At 38.2% G+C, this 24,179-nt stretch overlaps 1 protein-coding gene across 2 annotated transcripts in view; it reads left to right on the plus strand.

The window, feature by feature from the left end:
- The window catches only part of KCNH8 (potassium voltage-gated channel subfamily H member 8), a 387,984-nt gene that overhangs the window by 356,725 nt on the left and 7,080 nt on the right, over nt 1-24,179 (plus strand). For both annotated transcript variants that reach the window (XM_060297633.1, XM_030876350.2), the window contains one exon: nt 1,240-1,316. In XM_060297633.1, the coding sequence (XP_060153616.1) occupies nt 1,240-1,316 (77 nt within the window). The remainder of the gene's footprint in view (nt 1-1,239; nt 1,317-24,179) is intronic.

Raw genomic sequence — 24,179 nt, forward strand, 5'->3', positions numbered from 1 at the left:
ACACCTATTGCATAATTGCTTTTTTTAAAAAATAAATTTATTTATTTATTATTTTTGGCTGCATTGGGTCTTCATTGCTGTGCGTGGGCTTTCTCTAGTTGCAATGAGCGGGGGCTACTTTTCATTGCAGTACACGGGCTTCTCATTGTGGTGGCTTCTCTTGCTGCAGAGCACGGGCTCTAAGCGTGGGGGCTACAGTAGTTGTGACGCACGGGCTTAGTTGCTCCATGGCATGTGGGATCTTCCCAAACCAGGGCTCGAACCTGTGTCCCCTGCATTGGCAGGCAGATTCTTAACCACTGCACCACCAGAGAAGCCCCATAATTGCTTTTTCAATGCCTCTTTTCCCAGCTAGACTCAAAGCCCCATGAAGGTCAATATATTTTCTTTATTTCTGTCTCATCTAAAGGAGGCTTAGCCTGTTGTAGGTGATCTCTTATCATTCATTGAATGAATAGATTAACTTTGAAAAATATCTCAGCAAAAGGAGCTTTTACTACTCTGACACTTTGGATTGTTTTGAGCGACTTTTTTCTCCCACAGGCAAATTTTCTACACATAACTGACCAGAATTAGGATAGTCGTCATGATATATATACACGACATATATAGATATAGATATCTCTGTATATCAAATCCCTTCCACTCTAGCTAGCAATGATTCATCTGTGCTTCTTGCTCCTGACAGATATGAAATGTATTTGTAAAAGTAAGGTAGAGAAAAAGTGGAGATGAGAGACCCGGGAAATGGGAGAAATCGCCTTTTAGAGCAACATTGGAAGAGACAGAAAGCCTGCAGTGGGGATGAGCAGATTTAATAGAGGTAGGAGGAAAATGCTCTCATGGGTACAGGACTCAAAATCTGGAAAGGGAAGAGAGGAGAAAAGAACATCTCTTTTCTATGGCTTGGACACTGGCTGTGATATATTTTTGGAAAACGGTCAAAGAAGAGAACATGTGCCATTTGGGCACATGGTAGGACTGTGTTCAGGAGAAGGGGAGGGTGGCCATGGACACATCCAGTAAGTGTGGCCTCAGTCACCACCATGCTGTGTGCCTAGTTCCAAAGAGCTCACCAGGTGCCATCCAGAGGAGAACTAGGGAGACAGAAGCTACAGTGCACCGACATCAGGAAAGGTTGAAGGCAGCTTGGGCTTCCTTCCTTGTTCTAACTGCCCCAGTCCTGAAATATGAGGTTTATTCCTGAAGGACTCATTCTGCGTGTGTGTCACTTTCCAGACCCAGAGATTGGAGCTGCTGTCCTCTTCATCAAAGCAGAGGAGACCAAGCAGCAGATAAACAAACTCAACAGCGAGGTATGGAGCTTTGCCTTTCTCTGGTCATGTTGGAGTGGTGAGAGGGGAAGGAAATCCTAGTCACCAGCAGAAGTGGTATAATATAGTCATGATGAATATGCACTCTGGTGTCTGGTGACAAATATGGATGAATTCCCACTCAGCCTCCTGTGAGTATTAGTCACTTACCTTCTCTCAAGCTCTATCTCCCCGTGGGTAGCAAAGAGATAGTAGTCATCCCCACTTTATGGCCCATTTGTGAAATTAAATGAAATAAGCTAGGTAAATTATTTAACCTACAGGAAAGACTAACTAAATGATTATTATAATTGGTATCATAAATGTATTGATACTTGGTTTAATTGGTGCTTTGTCACTTTTCTCAAGTACTTTAATTCTTAATGAGTTAAAGCAAGATCATTTGTCCACAGATGAATCAAAAGTAATGAATCAGAGTAATCAAATGGCCTGAAACTCTATTCTTTTCTCTGGCCTGTATTTGCTGTGTAACTTTGAGCACTTTAGCTCTTTAGATCTTACCATCTCTCCGTGTAAAATAAGGTAATTTCTTTAAAAACTTTATTGAGGTACATTGTACGTATCATAAAATTCACTTATTTCAAGTGTATAGTTTAATGATTTTTACTATCTTTATTGAGTGGTTCAACCATCCCCACCTGAGCTTTAGAGTATTTTTCCTCCCCAAAGAGATCTCTCACACCCATCTATGATTAATCTCTGTTCCCACATCCAGCCCTAGGCAACCACTTATCTACTTTCTGTTTCTATAAATTTGTCTTTTCTGTATGTCTCATATAAATAGAGAAGGTAATTTCTGAATCAGTCTCTTAATTTGGGTGTCCCCCTAAAATTAAATTTAAAAAAAAATAGATTTTGAGACAATGATTTGGTTGCAGATAGTTTCTTTGGGAGGTGATCCAGGAAGCAAGGTGAAGGAGTAAAGGAATAAGACAGGAAAGAAAGGAAAGCAAGTAAATAAGTGTGTGTTAATGAGATCATTCACTCTGTAGGCAATTGGGGCTCGATCCTGCTAGGGGGACACTGAGAGACTGTGTAGGGCAACTAAGAATTGTTCTTCCATGAGACAAGTAAAAGGAGTTGAGGGTGGCTTCTGAGAGGTTACCTTCAGGCTTAGCTGCAGAAGACACTAGAAGGATCCTTCAGACAGGAATATGCAGGAAGACCCAGCTGTCTGTGGTGAACTTCCAGGTAGACCTAGACCAAGTTCAGTGAGCAGACACAGACAGGGTAATAGGGCTGAAGTTTTAGATTCTCTGATGAGGTCTTTATGGAAAATGTAACCAACTGATGATATTGATGAGATTTGAAAAAAATGAAATTCACGTAATCATAATTGCTTTCCAATTACCTGTAATAATGGAAAACTGGGCAGCTTGTCATAAAGTCTATAGGGTGTTTTTGTTAATAAATTTATTTATTTCATTTATTTTATTTTTGGCTGTGTTGGGTCTCCGTTGCTGCGTGTGGGCTTTCTCTACTTACTGCAAGCAGGGACTACTCTTCGTTGAGGTGCGTGGGCTTCTTATCGTGGTGGCTTCTCTTGTTGCAGAGCACGGGCTCTAGGCGCACGGACTTCAGTAGTTGTGGCTCATGGACTCCAGAGCACAGGCTCAGTAGTTGTGGCGCACGGGCTTAGCTGCTCCACGGCATGTGGGATCTTCCCGAACCAGGGCTCAAACCCGTGTCCCCTGCATTGCCAGGCGGATTCTTAACCACTGCACCACCAGGGAAGCTCAAGCCTATAGGTTTTTGTTCAACGTGTGTTCCATCAGCTTAGTGAAGATTTGTGCTTTACTGCCCTCTCTCATTCGGAGTCTACACTTTCTGGAAGTGAGATGGTTGCCAACAAGAAGTAAGAGGGCCAAAGGGCAGACTTAACAAAATAGGAAAAGAAAAACTAACTGGATTGAAACTGCTTAAATCACGAGGACTTGGCCATATGTGAGATCGCCCAAATAATCTCATTAAAAATACACCAAAAAAAAAAAATACACAGAAGAACAAAAAGAAAACAAACTAAACACTCTTTTGGGCACCTGGACATCAACTTTTGTGTGTGTGTGGTTTAAGAGTGCTTTATTATTGTGGGGTTTTTTGTTGTTGGGTTTTTTTTTTTTGGATAGCAACTTTTTATTAAACAATTTTCTTTAAGATATAGTTCTCAGATAAAATCACACATTAATACCACTTGAATTATCAATATTTTCCTTCACATTTGAGTTTATTTAATGGTTTTAGGAACTGACTGACCAATATCTTAGCTGAAACACAGAAGTTAGTAATTAGTCTGGGAAAAAAAAATGTGTTGGTAGCTTCAATGTTCACCTTCCCTAAGTTCAGGTTTTTCCTCTATTAAATGGTAATGATAAAATCTGTCATAGAGGAGTGTGGTTAAGGACTTAATACCATATGTAAAGCACCAAACATGGTGGTCAAATGCTCATTCTCTCCTCATACAAGGTCATGCTTCTAGTCAACAAATGTGACTCTCAAGTTAGTCCCCCCTGCTACCCAACAGTGCCCCGTGCAGAGTAATAGGAGAGAGAATTAGTCAATGCATATGGAATAAAATGAAAATGAATGGACTTAAGGGAAACATATTTGATCATGAAAATGAGACTGCTTTCACCTGAGACTTCCTTTTGCTATGAAGACGCTCACTATAAAATTAGAATAGGGACTTCCCTGGTGGCACAGTGGTTAAGAATCTGCCTGCCAGTGCAGGGGACATGGGTTTGAGCACTGGTCTGGGAAGATCCCACATGCCACTGAGCAACTAAGCCTGTGGGCCACAACTACTGAGCCCGCCTGACACAATTACTGAAGCCCACGCACCTAGAGCTCATGCTCTGCAACAAGAGAAGCCACTGCAATGAGAAGCCCATGCACCGCAAAGAAGAGTAGCCCCTGCTCACCGCAACTAGAGAAAGCCACGCGCAGCAACGAAGACCCAATGCAGCCAAAAATAAATAAATAAATTTATTTTAAAAAATTACAATAAAAAATGATAGGGTAAAAATTTTACATTTCAGTGCCTCTTATTTTAACTAAATAATTTGATGTAAAAGTGTCACCGATTTACTGTAAAGAACACTTATTCTGTAACATTTAAGTTGATTTAAGGGCAAGGAGACCCAGTATACCAGTTAACAATGCTTAACCATTATGTGACATTACACTAAACGTTTAAGTGGTAAAATGATATTAAAACTAGGCAGAAGACAACCTGCCAAACTTAACAGAAAGGTAATCACAGGCAAATTTCAAACTGAGAAAATGCGATGGCTTATTAAATCATCCTTAGCAGAGTACACTTTGGCTGGAGTGCTCTAATTGCCACTTGTTAACATTTTATTTTGTAGGTACATAAAGGAGCCAGTTAATATTAGGCCACTTTATTCCAACTTGAGTCTTAACTATATTAAGGAGAATGAAAATGTTTCATGTATATAATACATACCTAAACAAAAAAATAAATGAGTTTTGTAGAAACAACTTATATTGACTTTTCTGAGAGAGAAGTCTGGCTTCTCATACTATTTATTAACTCCATTTTTAAAACAACTTTATTGAGGTATAATTAACGTGTCATAGAATTCATCCTTTGAAAGTGTACACCTCGGGACTTCCCTGGCGGTCCAATGGTTATGACTCTGTGCTTGTATGGCAGGGAGTGCAGGTTTGATCCCTGGTCAGGGAACTAAGATCCCACAAGCCAGACAGCGTGGCCAAAATAAATAAATAAATTAATTAATTAACTAAAGCATACACTTGAGGGCTTTTAGTATATTCCTAGACTTGTGCATGCATCACCATAATAAATTTTAGAACATTTTGTTTCCCCACAAAGAAGCTTTGCACCACACAGCCATCACCCCTAATGCCAGTGGCTCCCCGTCTTCAGCCCCAGGCAACCACTAAGCTACACTATGTGCCTGTAGATTCGCCCACTCAGGCCATTTTATATAAATGGAATCATACAATATGGTCCTTTGTGACTGGCTTTTTTCACTTAGTGTAATATTTTCGAGGTTTTCATCTCACATTGTTGCATACCAGTACTTTATTCCTTTTTACTGCCAAGTAATATTTCATTATACAGATATAGCACATTTTGTTTATTCATTCATCACTTGATGGGCATTTGTGTTGTAACCACTTTTTGGCTAATATGAACAGTGCTACTATGAACTTTCATAAAACATTCACACAAGATTCTGTGTGCACATGTTTTAATTTCTCCTGAGTAAAGAAGAATGGCTGGTAACCCTATGTGTAAACATTTGAGGAACTGCCAGGCTGTTTCCCAAAGCAGCAGAAGAATTTTATATTTAGCAGCATATGAAGGTTCCAACCTCTCCACTTTCTCACCAACAATTTTTATTTGTTATTATCTGATTTTTTTATATAACCGTTCTTGTGTGCATGAAGTGGTATCTCATGTGGTTTCCATTTGCATTTCCCTGATAGCTAATAATTTGAGCATCTTTTCATGTGTTATTGGTCATTTGTATGTCTTTGGAGAACTGTCAATTTAGATCTTCTATCCATTTTTAAATTAGGTTGTCTGTTTATTACTGAGTTGCGAGTGTTCTTTATATATTCTAGATAACAAGTTATGATGGATGTACAGTTTTCTTCTCACATTCTTTAAGTTGCCCTTTAATTTTCTTAATGTTTTTCTATAAAGCACAATTTGGTGATATCCAATTTATCTCTTTTTTCTTTTGTTCTTTGTGATGTTGAGGTCACATCTAAGAAACCATTGCCTATCCCAAGGTCATTAAGATTTATTCCTCTGTCTTCTTCTAAAGGTTTTATAGTGTGAGCTCTTACATTTAGGTCTGTGGTTTATTTTGAGTTAATTTTTGTATATGGATGATGTATGGGTCCAATTTTACTTAATTTTTTTGTGTGGATGTCTAGTGATCACATCACCATTTATTAAAAACACTAAGTTTTCCCCACTGAATTGTCTTTGTACTCTTGTGACACTCAACTTGCCATTGATATGAGGGTTTATTTCTGGACTCTCAATTCTATTCTATTGCTCTATGTGTCTATCCATTTCTTTCTAAATTTCTTTCAACAATATTTTATAGTTTTCAGTGTACAAGTCTTGCACTTCCTTGGTTAAATGTATTCCTAAGAGTTCTAATATTTTTTTGTCATCTTTATTGGAGTATAATTGCTTTACAAGGGTGTGTTATATTCTGCTGTACAACAAAGTGAATCAGCTATACATATACATATATCCCCATATCTTCTTCCTCTTGTATCTCCCTCCCACCCTCCCTATCCCACCCCTCTAGGTGGTCACAAAGCACCAAGCTGATCTGCCTGTGCTATGTGGCTGCTTCCCACTATCTATCTATTTTACATTTGGTAGTGTATATATGTCCATGCCACTCTCTCACTTCGTCCCAGCTTACTGTTCCCCCTCCTCGTGTCCTCGAGTCCATTCTCTACGTCTGCGTCTTTATTCTTGTCCTGCCTCTAGGTTCTTCAGAATCTTTTTTTTTAGATTCCGTATATATGTGTTAGCATACAGTTGTTTTTCTCTTTCTGACTTACTTCACTCTGATGACAGTCTCTAGGTCCATCCACCTCACTACAAACAACTCAATTTCGTTTCTTTTTATGGCTGAGTAATATTCCATTGTATATATGTACCATATCTTCTTTTTTTTTTTTTTTTTTTGAGGTACGCAGGCCTCTCACTGTTGTGGCCTCTCCTGTTGCAGAGCACAGGCTCCGTACGCACAGGCTCAGCAGCCATGGCTCACGGGCCTAGCCACTCCGTGGCATGTGGGATCTTCCCAGACCGGGGCACAAACCCGTGTCCCCTGCATCAGCAGGCAGGCTCTCAATCACTGCGCCACCAGGGAAGCCCCGCCACATCTTTATCCATTCATCTGTCAATGGACACTTAAACTGCTTCCATGTCCTGGCTATTGTAAATACAGCTGCAATAAACATTGTGGTACATGACTCTTTGAATTATGGTTTTCTCAGGGTACATGCCCAGTAGTGGGATTGCTGGGTCGTATGGTAGTTCTATTTTTAGTTTTTTAAGGAACCTCCATACTGTTCTCCATAGTGGCTGTATCAATATACATTCCCACCGACCTTGCAAGAGGGTTCCCTTTTCTCCACACCCTCTCCAGCATTTACTGTTTGTAGATTTATGGTAGTTCTATTTTTAGTTTTTTAAGGGAGTTCTAATGTTTTTGATGCTATTGTAAATGAAATTGTTTTCTTAATTTATTTTTGGATTGTTCACTTATAGTGTACGGAAATACACCTGATTTTTGCTTGCTCATCTTGTATCCTGCCACTTTACCAAACATTTTAAATAGTGCTAATAATTTGGGAGTGGGTTTTTTGGAAATTTTTTATATTAGATCATGCCATCTAGAAATAGAGATAGTTTTATTTCTCCCTTTCCAATTTAAATGCCTTTTATTACCTTTTCTTCCCTAATTGCCTTGGCTAGAACTTCCAGTACTTCACTGAATAGAAATGGAAAGAAATATCCCTCTCTCGTGTCTCCCCTTGGGAAGGAAGTCTTTGTCTTTCACCATTGAATATGATGTTAACTGTGGGTATTTCATAAATTCCCTTTTTCATGTTGAGAGAGTACCCTTGTATCCCTGATTTGTTGAGTGTTTTTATCACAAGGGGATGTTAAATTTTGTCAAATGCTTTTTCTTGCACCTATTGAGATGACAATGTGTTTGTCTGTTTTTTGTCCTTTATTCTACTGATATGGTATATTATGTTAATTAATGATTTGGGGATGGCAAACTAAACTTGCATTCTTAAAATAAATCCTCCTGGTCATGGTGTAGAATCCCTTTTAAATATTGCTGGATTCAATTTGGTAGTATTTTTTTGAGGATTTTTGCCATCTATATTCATAAATTACTGGTCTACAGTTTTCTTTTTCTTGTGATATCTTTGTCTGGTTTTCGTGTGAGAGTAATATTGGTCTCATAAAATGAGTTGGGAAGTGTTCCCTCCTCTTCTATGTTTTTAAATAGTTTGTGAAGAATTGCTATTAATGCTCGCTTAAAGGTCTGGTGAAGCCATCTGGTCCTGGGCTTTTCTTTGTGGAAAGTTTTTTGATTACTAATTTAATCACTTTACTTTTATAGGTCTATTTAGATATTCTATTTCTTCTTTAGTCAGTTTTGGTAGTTTACATCTTTGTAGAAGTTTGTCAAATTCATCTGTTATCTTACTTGTTGGCCTATAGCATTCAAAGTATTTCCTTATGATTCTTTTCATTTCTGTAATGTTGGTAGTAATGTCTCCTCTTTCATTCCTGATTTTAGTAATTTGAGTCATCTCTCTTTTTATTTAGGTGAAGCTTTGTCAATTTTGTTGATATTTTCAAAAAAACAGCTTTTGGTTTTGATCATTTTTCTTCATTTTTATTCTCTATTTTCATTGTTTTCTGCTCTAATCCTCATTATTTCCTTCTTCCTGCTTCCTTTGAATTTAGTTCACTTTTCTTTTTCCAGTGCCTTAAGGTGAAGTTGATTTTATATCTTTCTTCTTTTTCAATAGGCATTACCATAAATTTCTCCCTAAGCACTGCTTTAACTACATCCCATAAACTTGAGTATGTTGTGTTTTCATTTTCATTTATCTCAAATTATTTTTTAATTTCTCCTGTGATTTCTTCTTTGACCTATTGCTTATTTAGTAATGTGTGATTTAATGTCCACATACTTGAGAATTTCCCAATTTTCTTTATTACTAATTTCTAATTTCATTCCATTATATTTGAAGAACACACTTTGTATGATTTTAATCCTGTTATGTTTATTTAGGTTTACTTAATGGCATAGCATATGGTCTACCTGGAGTATGTTCTGTGTGCGCTTGAGAAGACTGTGTATTCTGCTGTTGTTGGGTGAATATTCTATAGATGTCTGTTATGTCTATGACTATAGGTCTGTGACGTTCAAGTTTTCTATTTCCTTGTTGATCTGCCCAGTTGTTCTATTTATTATTAAAAATGAGATATTGCAGTCTCTAACTACCATTACTGATTATCTATTTCTCCCTTCAATTTTGACTTTTTTTGCTTCATGTATTTAGGGCTCTGTTGTTCTATATATATATATAAAATTGTTATCATTTCCTGTAAAGTTGACCACCTGTTTTACCAAATGTTTCTTCTTTATCCCTAGTAAAATTTTTAAGTCTATTTTTTCTGATATTAGTATAGCTTTTCCAGCTTTCTTATGGTTGCTGTTTGCATGATATCTTTTTTCATTCTTCTTCTTTTAACCTACTTGTATATTTGACTCTAATGTGTGTCTTCTGTTGACAGCTTATAGATGTCTTGTTTTTTTTATTCAATCTATCAATATTTGCCTTTTGATTAGATGGCTTAATTCATTCATATTTAATATTATTGATATAGTTTGATTTACATCTTCTATTTTACTTTTTATTTTCTATTTATCTCCTGTTTGCTTGTTTTCACTTACTAATTGTGGGCTTCTTACATTATCAAATATTCTTTTTTAAGATAAGTTCAAAACACTTATGATGGTTACTTAATAAAACAGGATTACATAGACCAAGGGGTAGACGTTCCTCACTTACTTTATATAATTCCAAAAACATATATAATACTTGAACATTTTTGTTCTTTTTCAGATGATTTAAAATAAAACTTAGAGAACAATTCCTCTGTGGTTAAATACATCTGGTATACTTTACTTAAAATTAACTCATATTCTTAGGGATGCACATTAGTCATTAGCATACTAAGACTCTATGAATTCTTGCAGTAAAGAAACTAAATTGTTATTTTTAGCCTGCACCGACCAAATGCATTTGCTTATGGATCACTTTAATGACAAAATAACTGTGAACATTTTGTCTCGCATTAGCATACCTTGGAATAATACGAAAAGCACCGAACTAAGGAAAAAGCCTCTTTCAGATGTTATCCAAAATTCTCACCTTCCTTTTTTACTTTATCCTATTCTGAGTTTGGTTTCGCCCCATTTTATATACTAGGGTGTATTCACGTTCTTATTTTGGGTCTCTTTTTCATGTTCCCAGAACATTCTTGATTTTTGTTTTTGCACCTGCTTAAAGTTCACTTCAAGTACAGTCTTTACCAATTGATTTCTATAAAGGTTTGTACTTCTCATATGTTGCCCAAAACATATATGTGGATATACACATATATTAACAGAGAGTGAGTGAGAGAGAGAGATTTATTATAAGGAATTGGGTCATGCAGTTAGGAAGCTGAGGAGTCACAGTTCTGCAGTTGGCAAACTGGAGACCCAGGAGAGCTGATGAGGTAGTTCCAGGTCCAATCCAAAGGTCTGAAAACCAGTAGTATAAGTCTGCAAGTCCTGATCCAAAAGTCAGCAGTCTCAAGACCTGAGAAGAGCTTATGTTTCAGTTTGAATCTGAAGGCAGGAGGAGGCTGACGTACCAGATCAATAGTCAGGCAGGAGGAGTCCCCTCTTAGACTTTTTGTTCTATTCAGGTCTTCAATTGATTGAAGGAGGCCCACATACATTAGGGACAATCTGCTTTACTCAGTGTACTGATTCAAATGTTAATCTCATCCAGAAACAGCTTCACAGACACACCCAGAACAACGTTTGACCAAATGTCTGGGCACCCCATGGCCCAGTCACGTTGGTAAATAAAAACCGTCACATCCACAAAATACCTTCTGTTTGTCAGACCAGTGGCTTTATTTCCAGTTTAAATCATTGGGCTGTTTCAATGTTCAAGCTGCTTTGGTGGGCATAATCCTTTTCCTTCTAATTTTTTAAAAAATATTCCCCTATGGCCAAGATGTTGTGGTTCTTTTCATGAGACAAAATTAAACATTTTCTCAAACTCCAGAATTTAGAAAGTGACTTTTACCTTTTATAACTTCATATATTGTAAGTTATACATATATGGGAGCAGAACCAAAATTTGGGGAAGACCAGCTCTATTCTTGACACCACTACTTTGCTGGGAATCTCACTGAGTGATTTGGAGCCCTTTGTTTCATTGACACATTAGCACACTGTTAAGAGATTTGAGAAATCTACACGTATCAACTTGGCCTCTAGCATGTTAGAGTCCAAGTTCTTGTTGCTATGGAGACTGACAGAAAAGCATCTTCTTTTCCGACACGATTGTGTTTGCATCACATTTCATAATTGGATCATAGATCATGTTCTTTAAAAATAGCTATTCCAGTTATCTCCCTAGATCCACTATTTTCCTAAGGCTTTAAAGCATCATTTTATAATAGTCACTAAGACTATACATCCAATTTCAAATTGTGTTTTGTAACATCGACATCCTTCAACTTGTTTTAATATCTTTTAAATTTCTCATTTGCAACTTCCTCAAAAAAGTCTAGTAACTTTCTCTGAAATATTGAAGAGTCCCATTATTCTCAGATAGGCATTGTTACAGGGTAAAGTATACTGAGGTAAAAAACAAACTCCAGATCGCATTGGTTCAAATTTATTTCTTGTTCAACCAAACGCCTAATATTAGTTAGCTCGAGGGGGCACCACTACCTGGAATGTCATTGATTAGCTATGTTCCATTTGAAGAGCAGAGCACGGACAATTGTTTTGGCTCAAAAGATATACACGTCATTTCTGTTTATATTTCATTAACTAGAACTAATTCCATTGGTACAGTTAATTTCAAGAGATAAAAAAGTATAATTTTCTGTGTACTCCAGAAGTAACAGAAAACTAGATACTAGTAAGCACTAGTAATATCTACCACAGCACCCAAACATTAATAGGAAAATTTTGTTTCCTCTTTCCTTTGCTTAAGATTGAATGCCAATATATCCCCAATTAAATGTGTCATACAATAACCAAGCAAACACATACAGGTAATGAAATGTTTTCTGCTGAAAAACAGAGAATCTCAGTTGTTTTCTAGGTTATATTTAAGAAAGCTACCAGATAAGTTTCAAATTTGTGTCACTAGATCAGTGAAGGCTCTTTCAGTCAAATAAATAGAATAGTAATAACAGGTTGTTCTTTAATTAAGAGTTGCTTTGCTTAGATAAACAACAAGGACCTACTATGCAGCACAGGGAACTAAATTCAATATCTTGTAATAACCTATAATGGAAAAGAATCTGAAAAAGATTATATAAATATATATGTATGTATAACTGAATCACTTTGCTGTACACCTGAGACTAACACAACATTGCAAATCAACTATACTTCAATTAAAAGAAAGAGTTGCTTTACTACTTTCCTAAATGGCTATGAAAACTCAGGGTTCTATCAGAAATTCACACAAGGAAACCTGCATGAGTAATACTCTATGGTAAAGTTATTCTTTAGTCCTCTGAATTGGTGTTATCATTATATCTTTTCATCAACAGTTGATTCAACTGAAACACACTGATAGAATTGCCAGACCATCCCAATATCTGACTGTACAGTCTCTTTTCTTCCTCATCATGATCATGAATAGTACTTGACCATCAATTCTCGAAAGCAAGACATAAGCAAAGGCTATATACTTCACTTTTTGACATAGAAAAACAAAGTCCATTTAAACTGCTGGCAAAACCATTATGCGTTTTTATTTTAATACATATGTATTGTTGATATTAGTCTTGCATTTTGTGGACACAGGTTTCTAAACTGGAATATATCCAACTAATTAATGATTTGTAGGACACTTTTTGATTATTTTCCAGTTCTCAAGCCTCTAGGCAGATTTGTAGCTCTCATGAGAGTTTTACTGATAATAAATAAGTAGATTAATTAAAATAAACCCTCAAGAATAGTGAGACTCTCTCAAAAGAAAAAAAAAATACGCCACTCAAAAGCTTGTCCTGGGGCTTCCCTGGTGGCGCGGTGGTTGGGAGTCTGCCTGCCAATGCAGGGGACATGGGTTTGGGCCCTTGTCCAGGAGGATCCCACATGCCGCGGAGCGGCTAGGCCCGTGCGCCACAACTGCTGGGCCTGCACTCTAGAGCCTGCCAGCCGCAACTGCTGAGCCCGTGTGCCACAACTGATGAGGCCCACGTGCCTAGAGCCCATGCTCCGCAACAAGTCACTGCAACTAAAGAAAGCCCCCCCACAGCAGCGAAGACCCAATGCAGCCTAAAATAAAATAAAATAATAATTAAAAAAAAAAAAAAAGCTTGTCCTGTGAGGTGTAGACTTTAAATGCATGTAACTTTTGGAGATCAACTATTTTTGTCCTCTTTGCCTGGGAGTATTTATATATGGGCCTCTTCTCGTCTTTGAATAGAGGGACTAAATGGATATGACAGTTATGTGTCCAAGTGAGACCAATGCCACATTCCAAATGAGCAATTTGCGATGAGTTGAATAAAAGGAGTATTTACAGGAGTTAGTAGAGTGTAGGGAAACCACAAAGGATGGAACAGCCCCTCCCACTCTGGGGCAGTGTCAACAGTAGTTCACTACCACTCCTTGGTCTGCGGGGCCAGAGTAGAGAATGATTACAGAATCTTGAGTCAGAGAAAGCTGGATGGAGAAAGCTACGTGACAGGAGCCACGATCTTTCGTTGGTACTTTCTGTGACCTGTCCACCTCAACCCTGCAGGGAAGCAGCCAGAGGAACACATGCCCTGACCTCCCTCTCCTGCCTCCCTCTGATTCGATGGTGTTTTTCAATGGCCAAACCCAGCCAGAAGCCAATGAGCCTATTGATGGAGATCATACAAGCCAGCCTCCAAGGGGCAGAGTTGGTTGGAAAGTGGATCTATTTTAGAGATACAAATGGAAATATTTAGTAAAATGAGTTACTATGTATACAAACAAGTATAGGAAAATTCAAAGGAAATTAAACCATTGGTTATTAATTATTCATTCCTAGAAATTAGCCAGTTGCTGGTAGCTAGTTATTAACTGCCCACTAACTGATAGTTTCAGAATTACTGGTTATTTTTTAAAAACGGACAAGGGTAATCAACCCCATACCTCCTAAAAGTTTGTAAGTTGATGCAATCTTTCAAAAACATTTAGCTCTGCCATTTTTCATTTCATCATTAGGAAAATTAATTTCAATAATTAATCCAATCCAACAACTACAAATGACATTGGAACTTTTTTTTAGGATCCTAGAGTTGGAAAGGTTGGCCGAAGCCTTTTTCTTTCCTATCCTCTCCCTGCTAACATGAATTTCCCCTTTTTAAAAATGAGAACACCACAGATCTTTCAAAAGGGCTCCAATTCCTTTAACATCCATTCTACCTCCAATCTCCTGTGAATCTCCTTGACTCTTCCACAATGAATCCCATTTCCAAAGTCCCTTTTCTGCACTTCAACACCTGCTTTCCAACCTTGCCATTCAGCATTTGGTTTTATAAAGTTTTATATTATTTTCACGTGCACATTTCTTCCTTCCCCCAAATAGAGCACATGACTCCTAAAAACTTGGATTACATCACCAAAAAAATTCTGTGAGTTGCCTCAAAATTATTCTTGTTATTTTTAAAGTATTCAGACTTTACTGAAGTGCAATAGAGAATGCTCCGTATCTCAAGTAACTCAATGTTCAGAACTAGAAAATAAATAAACATGAACTTGGGGAGGCTTGGATTTTTTCCAATCTTCTTACTAGAGAACAATAAGGCACCTAGAGGAATGAGGACCAACACTTTCCATTCACTTGTGCACAATTAGAAATGAACACAGGGCTTCCCTGGTGGCGCAGTGGTTGAGAGTCCACCTGCCGAGGCAGGGGACACGGGTTCATACCCCGGTCCGGGAAGATTCCACATGCCGTGGAGCAGCTGGGCCCATGAGCCATGGCCGCTGAGCCTGCGCGTCCAGAGCCTGTGCTCCGCAACGGGAGAGGCCACAACAGTGAGAGGCCCGCATACCGCAAAAAAAACTAAAATAAAATAAAGGGTAAAAGAATTGTCCTGAAACAAATAATTATGCAACTTTACCTTCATACTGTTATAGTTTCATAATGTGGTAGAATCATGAAATCTGAGAATTGAGAGCTATCTTAGAGGACACCTACTCTGACTTTTCACCCAATGTGAGAATTTTCTTTCTGAGGTTACTGGCAAGAAATTATTTTACCTGAATATTTTCTGTAGTAAGAATCTCACCATGCTCTAGAGAAATCTATGGCAATGCTTCCCAGACCTGGTTGTGCTTTCAAATTCTCTGGGAATATATTTTTTACATGATTATAAATATGTTTAATAAATTAATATGTAAAATAATGAATAAATATTTTTAAAATTACCTTTCCTGTAGCCCATCGTGGACTGACTCTCAGAACCCCTAGAGCTGGCACTGGGCATCTCTATTTTTAAAAATTCTTCAAATGTTCCTAATGACAGCAAACCATGCAGACAGTGGCTGACTTCATTTCTCAAATGCTTTAGCTATTAGAAACCTCTTCGCTATATTTAGCTGATATAACTCTGTAAAACCTGTTATTCATTTTTCCTACTTCTTTTGCTCTTGATTAGAACAGAAAAAGCCACCTAACTGATCTTTTTAAACGAAATACTTTAGATTTTGAAGGTAGCTAATCTCTCTCTTCCTCCCCACTCTGTAGCATATTTTCTCCTTCTATAAATGTTCTCTCTTCCTTGAAACTTTACTCAAGTGATGTGAGATCCAGACTCTTCATCATCATAATCAACTTCTTTTGCCTTTGCCCCGCCTCTTAACCCAGTTTCTCAAGGACAATGACAAATGACCCCAGTGTCCTACAGATGATACTTCCAGCAGAGAGGCTATTGTCTGTCATAATGTTTCAGCTTATAAAACACCTCAAGGTCTTGTATTCCTTCTCTCTGTTCAGAAACCTCTTTTGCAAGACATCTGCGTGGGCAGCTCTCTTCCCTCTCTCAAGTCTATGCTCAAATGTCAGCTTCCCGATGAGTTCCTCCTTGACCAGCCTTTTTAAAATAACAGCCCCCTCTCCCCAAATTTACTTCCAAATTTGTTTTCCCTCAAAATCCTATCAAACCCCTACTACACCACATGGTTTATTTATCTACATTTTCATTGTCTCTACCCCCGCCCCCCATTAGAAAGTCAGTTCTAGGAGGACAAGAATCTTTATCTGCTTTTCCCTTTGTTATCGATTGGCACATGGTAGACACATACTTATGGTTGATGAATGAATAAAAGATGCTTGGATTATGCATTATGTCCATTTTAACCATTAAGCATTAGGACATTGAATAGAAGAGGGAAATGGGATTTCAGTTTTGAGTTTGAAGAGACTTTAGAAATCCTGATACGGATATGCTGCTATTGCAGATAAGTACACTGAGGTCCAGAGAAAATCATACATGCAGCAAGAGACTTGGAAACAAGACCTCAGTCCAGCCCAGGAGGGTTAGCTTTCCAAGCAGACCATCCTTGGTCTCTGTTGAAAAGATTTCCTCTCTGAAATATCAGAAGCCTACCTCAATATGTGAGCCTTTGAGTCCTTAAATTGGCCAGATAGATACTTAAATCTAAGGTTTGATTAAACAGTGGACAGATAATTTTAGTACAGGATAATTTCAGAAAGAGCATTTCAAGAAAGCCTGATAAAATATACTATATGTTTATTCAAGGGGAATTTATTGATTTCCCATATGTTTTCCCATATATGTTTCCCATGCATGACTATTGCACATGTTAGCATTTTCAAATCTTAAAACAAACAAAAAAAGGAGTGCATAGTAAAGCAAATAAAATGATAAAGAGTGTTAAGGAGAGACAGGGGCTTGGGAAATTCACTGGTAATTTACTGACCTTTTCAATGTATTTTTAAAATCAAATCAAATCATTGGTACAAGATACCGTTACTACAATCCTGTGCTGGCCTCAGTTGGTGATCTGCAAGTTCACTTTCTAAACTGAATCTCCTTAGCCTTGGAGATGAAGAGTTGTGTTCAAATAACATTTATTAAAGAGTTTCTTAGGGAAATACATGTTTCTGTTTAAAGCTACAGTACCAGAAACTTGATGGGGGAAAGTGTCTGTCAGTGATTAAAAGAAGAATCTTTCTAGAGCCCTGACACACACTTTAGGTACCATGGCTCCATGAAAGTGTTCTTCTAGACCTCTCTGGGTCGGTCTTTCTCACTGCGACGTTCATTGCTCAGCTGCTCCGAAAGTAAAGGAAGAGTCTCTGCATTAATTCAGTAAGAACCTAACCTCTTGGCAGGCTTTTTTGGATATTGATTGGCAGTGGTTAAAAATGGGTCATTGAAATGTACAATAACAAAAGATAAAGAAGAAACAATTGATGAAATTTAGCTCTTTTTTTTTTTTGCGGTACGCGAGCCTCTCACTGTTGTGGCCTCTCCCTTTGTGGAGCACAGGCTCCCGACACGCAGGCTCAGAGGCCATGGCTCACGGGCCCAGCTGCTCCACGGCATGTGGGATCTTCCCGGACCGGGGCACGAACCCGTGTCCCCTGCATTGGCAGGCGGACTCTCAACCACTGCGCCACCAGGGAAGCCCTAGTTCTTTTTTTCATGTAAAATATTTGGTTTTTTTTAAATTAAAGGCACATAGGTATGGTTATAAAAATAAGACTCTAGTGTGCATACTGAATATTTTGTTTTTCCTTTTTAACCATGAGCTAAACATATAGAAATTTATACAACAGATATGCGAATAACTATTATTCATATTAGGCAAATAATAACATGTTCCCATGTTTCAGATGTGCTTTAAAGAAATTTAAAATGTTATATCCTTTAAAGGTCTTCCTTCTTATTTCATGAAATGATAGAACTCTAGGGTTAGAAAAAAAAGTCAAGAGGAAATTAGAAGTGAGAAAAGAATCACTGTAGAAATTGACTAAATTAGAAGCAACACAAGAGCAAATAAACAAATTTGCCAAAACAGATGGTGAAAAAGAAGGAAAATGTAAAGCATCTAATCTAGATGAAGAAGATTTTTTAGGGAAGGTGACAAATATTTAAGATACACAAAAACGATTGAACATACAAAAAATACAAGTCTCTGAAGAAGAAAGCCAAGGTTAGGCTTTCTACACTAACAAACACTAAAATTGATAATCCAATAAAATTCTCCAGAATTTTTTTTTTTTTTTATGGTATGGGGGCCTCTCACTGTTGTGACCTCTCCTGTTGTGGAGCACAGGCTCCAGACGCATAGGCTCAGCCACTCTGCGGCATGTGGGATCTTCCCGGACCGGGGCACGAACCCGTGTCCCCTGCATCGGCAGGCGGACTCTCAACCACTGAGCCACCAGGGAAGCCCCACACAAGTTTTTTGATTTCCCAGTCTATATAAAACTTTTGTTTGCACTATACTGTAGTCTGTTAAGTGTGCAATAGCATTATGTCTAAGAAAAAGAATGTACGTGCCTTAATTTTAAAACATACTTTATTGCTAAAAAATGCTAACCATTATCTGACAATGCAGGGTTGCCACAAATCTTCAATTTGTAAAACAAAACAAACAACAAAAAACACTATATCCATGAAGCATGATAAAGCAGAGTGCAGTGAAATATGTATGCCTATAATTATGGCATATCCTAATTATATCATTCTCTGTACCTCAGTAACCAGAATTCACAGTGTAGAATAAAGGAGATACAAATATAATATGGAAAAATGTTAAGTCAGAACCCTATAGTCCTGAAATGGAATTAGGAACACTAGTATGAACTGATGTACTATCATAAACATGCATACATCTCCAAACTCTTTCAACAGAAAAGGAATAAAAACAGCGGCTAGCCCAATAACAGTAAATATTTCTGTGCTACAAGTATGGTCTTGAAATACAATTTCCCACTGAAGGAAACCAGAGTTTCTTGTATGAATGGCTGTTTCCAATTCTGGGGCATGAAATATACATGATGAGTCTGGAACACCTTTGTGTTCAGAGCACAGCAAGAAAGCTATCAAACCCTGTTAGTATGATGTTGAAAGAACTCAGGAGCCAATAGGAAGAGTCTCCCAGTGGCCAAAGATGGGATAATTTGAGCTTCAGTAAAGGTAAGAAATACAATGGATTAAAACACAGAAAATAGATAACAAATGCTCCAAGATGGCAGCACAGAAAGCACCTGAATTTCCCTCCTCCAGTGGATGATGCACTGTATGTACAGCTACACACAGAATATTTCCCTCTGAGAGAATACAGAAACTAGCTGGGTGACTCCTACCCAGCAGGTGAATGAAAAAATGCCCATAGGGAAACAGGTAGGGGCCGCTGAGACACACTTTTGTGTCACACATAAACCCCATCCCAGACATAGCATCAGGCGATCAGGAGGGAACCCGCAACTTGCAGCTTCTCCCTGAGACTGAAGGGTTTGGACCACGCATATAGTGTCCACAACTTGTAAGGTTCCTACCTGAGGGATGGGCCGCCCAAACACCTAGCTCTGTAAGCCAATGGGGCTTGTGTTCAGAAGCCCCACGGGACTATAGTAAAAAAAGAAACAGTGTTTAAAGAGCGCAGAAGCACCCCCATGGCTATATACCCAGGCTCAGCAAAAACGTCCATCTCTCAGTTTCTCCCTCAAAGGGGTTGGACTGCATACTTTCCCAGCTGCTGCCTGGGTGTCCGTTTCTAATCCGCCTGCAGCTAGGTGCTCACTGACGTCGTCTGCTTTGAGACACGGCCAAGTTTCAAATTCAGGGAGCCGCTAAGAACAAAGACCCTAAACCCTCAATGTGCCACCAAAAATCTGTTAGAACTAATAAACGAATTCAGTAAAGTTGCAGGGTACAAAGTCAACATACCCAAATCCTTTGCATTTCTATGGACTAACAATGAACTATCAGAAAGAGAAGTTAAGAAAACTGCCCCACTTACAATAGTATAAATAGAATAGAATACCTAGGAATGAAGTTAACCAAGGAGCTACAAGACTTGTATACAGAAAACTACAAAACAGTGTTGAAAGAAGATCTAAACAAATGAAAAACTCCAACTCTGAACTTGCCAAAGGAACTGAAAGAAGTGGGTTAGACTCAATTTTAAGCTCTTACTGAAAGATCAGTATATGAAGAGTTAACCAAAGGGACTAGATCCATAAGAATAGGAGCTATATCCATAAGACTAGGAATTATTGATCTGACTCTGAGAGCTGGAACCAAGAGTACCATGAGTCCTGTATATGTTAAATCTTGACAAGCACTGCCCTATGCAATTGGTATTCTGAAAGGAGACAGACTTTTGTCTGGTGTTCATGATAGCGGTGAGGATCCCTTAGCCAGAAAGCAGTTCAGACACTAATCAAACTTTGTCACAGGAAGCAGGAATGAAGACGAGGAAAGCAAAGGGTTGATAAATAATGGATTAGCATAGTACAGCTAAAGTGATACAGCTGTGTCCAATGACCTGAGCTTGCAGAAATTCAGTGAAAACACTGGAGTAACTACTCTCAAGACCATAATTGGTCATTTTGTATTGGTCATGCTAGACTTGTATTCTTCTCTTATTATAATTTGAGAGGCATCAGATGCACCTGCAAAAGCAAAGCCCTTGGTACTATTCCTGTGTGACCTCAGATAAGCCACTTCATCCCCCAACATTCTAGTCTCTCCAGCTGTAGGCAAAGATTTATAACTTTCATCAGTAATGGGCCTGAGATCTTCATTTGTCTGAAATTTATGCAAGTGCCGAGTATGGTTATTATTTTAGCTGACAAATAAAAAGACTGTCACTTGTTTTTGAATGCTTTGTGAAGCAAAAGACGCAAGGATAAAATTATGCCGATCGTCTTTTTTGTTTTGCCTGCTGATGGAATTTGATTGAACTTGTCTGAATCTCATGATAAATATGCAACATAACAAAGGATTAAATGAAAGACCATTTAATTACCTGAATCAGAGTTTGTAAAAATGTATATGTGTTCATGGCAGGGGGAGAGGATTGGTGTAATTAGTATCCCTGAATTTAGAAAAATTGTGTCTGGCAGGAAAATGTGTACATGTTTGGCAAAAATTGAGTGACAGGTCAAGAACTCCTCAAGCTAAGAAGATTATATCAACAGATGCATTCCCCATCTGCTCACTGAATGCACAGAAATGGAAATCACATTTTTTCCCTATCAACTGAAGTTTCGGTTATACCCAGAGTCCATGAATCATACCATACCAATAGCTAAGATTGAGAAATGTAAAATGAGAATAATAGAAGATGAAAGGAAGCTATTTTCTATATGAAATGAAAGATATTGTCAAAAACACATTCTGGTCTTCATTATGAAACTCACACTCCTGTTTGCAAAAGGCACAATCCAAAGACACACTAAAAAAGCAAATCTGTGCTTGTACCAAAATGCACGTATAAAAGCTGGCCATGCAAGTGTTATTGGGACCACAGGTCACCAACATCACAGATGGATTCTTTAAACCATATAATAACACAGTGTTTTGAAAATTTCCTATTTTGAAGTGGTGGGGACTTCCATGAACACCGAGATCATATGAAACATTCTTCCCTGCTAGATGCATAGTGATACTTACTTCCGTGTCCTGCAGTGCTCTTTAGGGGAGATTGAAGAAAGTTCTTCAAGTTCAAATGAAAATAACAAACTCATAGTAAGAAATTAGCCATGAAATTTAACATTTATTAAATTACTCGTCTATCAACAAACATTTATAGATGGCAGGATGTGTGTAAGGCCTTAAGCTACTATAAAAACGAGAAAGACCACAGTACCCACACCCACCCCTGCCCCATGTTGGTCCTTACTCAATTCTTACCAACACCAAGCTGCACATCATTCTATTTTGACTCACTCATCCTTTATAGAAAAGTCTTAATCCATCTGACTGCAATTTCTCAAACCTTAGACTTAAGGATACAGGATACAGGATCTCCATCAAAATTTTTCAAAATCTCTGGCTATTACTCTTACTGTTTGCTACTGGAAAGAGCCACACAAGGCAATGCTAAAACGTGGAGACTCTGTTTCTTCCAATATTAATTATGTAAAAGTGTTAACAGGAATAGTTTGCCTCTCCATGCTGAGGCTGGAGAGGAGTTACAGAGATAACTGGCTTTTATTTTCTTTGGGCTCCGTGTTTCCCGGGTTTGTATTCCCTACCACCAAGTTTCAACTAAGCTTAATGCCTGTGTTGCATTATCAAATCCAGACACCTGAAATTCTGACATAATACCAATCCTGTGGGGAATAAACTTTAACATCCATCATATTATTTAATCGTCACAACAAAGCCCTTGTTGAAATATGACTCAGGAGAATGAGAAGTACTGTCACAGGAATGAAACAAATTAAACGTGAAAGGAGAAGCCCAGGTACTCTGGAAATGTAGGCGACAGTGATTTATTTCTGCACCAAACAGAAGTTCAGAGGAAACCTGGATACGGCAGAAATAGAAAAAGTGTGGCACTTTGCGATTCCCTTCTTAGCGGTATGGTAAGATCAGTGGGTGGATTATCATGGACAGTTGACAAGTCAGTTGTCACACACGTGTTTCTATTCATGATGGGAGATGCTGCTCCAAAGAGTGAACACACTGCCTGGAAACCTAAACAGCTAATGACTTGTCGGTTAAATGCATGGTGTTGGGAGAACAGAGAAGGGAATAGTCTTTAGATGCTCCAAAGTTTTGGCTAGAACACTGAATTACTTGGATACACAGATGGTGTTTTCATCACATCTTCCTCCTAACAGTTGGGACTTCGGAAGGGCTAGAGAAATCTTGGATGTGAACAATTGCCTACACAGATGGTAATGGTGAACTGGTTTGGCTAACAGTTTTAAATTCCAGACCGATGGATTCCTATCTACTGAAGAATGAGAAGGGAGAGGGAAAAAAACGGGTAAAGAAAGTGTAACTTAATACACAAGTAAAAGAATAATGTGTATTAAGTTGTGCTTTCTTTATCTACTATATATGGAAGTAGAAATAATCAGAAGGCCACATCTAAAATAGCCATGAAGGGACTTCCCTTGTGGCTCAGTGGTTAAGAATCCACCTGCCAATGCAGAGGGATACGAGTTCGAGCCCTGGTCTGGGAAGACTCCACATGCTGCGGAGCAACTAAGCTCGTGCGCCACATCTACTGAGCCTCCGCTCTAGAGCATGCGTGCCACAACTACTGAAGCAGGTGTGCCTAGAGCCTGAGCTCCACAACAAGAGAAGCCACCACAATGAGAAGCCTGCGCACCACAACTAAGAGTAGCCCCCGCTCGCCTCAACTAGAGAAAGCCCACGCGCAGCAACGAAGTCCCAATGCAGCCAAAAATTAATTAATTAATTAATTAAAATAAATAAATAAAATAGCCATGAAGGGTGGCAACTAGGGATGCAAAAAACTTTGCCAAATTTCAGCTGATAAAACAACTCTGACTAACTTAATTGAATATGTCACTTGGCACTCACCATGTACTCATGAGATATGGGAGTCAGTAAACGGGAAATTTCCCCAGGGAATCAAAACTACCCATGGAAATCAAGTTTATGCTGGGACAAGTTACAGAGCAGCAAGATAAATAGCAGAAGTCTTGGCCAAAAGAGATCTATATCTACAGTTATGAAGGAAACACATTAAAATAAAAGGGATTCTTAGTGGCGGAAATGCCACCTGCTCTTTCAAACTGGGAAACACCCAAGGATTTGATTCAGGAAATTTATATGCAAAACTTTAACAGTCATAATACCTACTTTTAACATATTTACTTGGGGTGAAGAGCACGAGTTACAGATTTCCCAACATAATTTTGTAGTAGGAATCTTTCCCCCATGATGTTTATGGTAAAATCATGAGATAACATAAAATAAAAATTGAAAGCAATATGAGTACCAAGCCCTTCAAAATGGCAGGAATTGCATTCTTTTATACATTCAAG

Source organism: Globicephala melas, chromosome 4, assembly GCF_963455315.2.
Source record: "Globicephala melas chromosome 4, mGloMel1.2, whole genome shotgun sequence".
Classification (NCBI taxonomy): Eukaryota; Metazoa; Chordata; class Mammalia; order Artiodactyla; family Delphinidae; genus Globicephala; species Globicephala melas.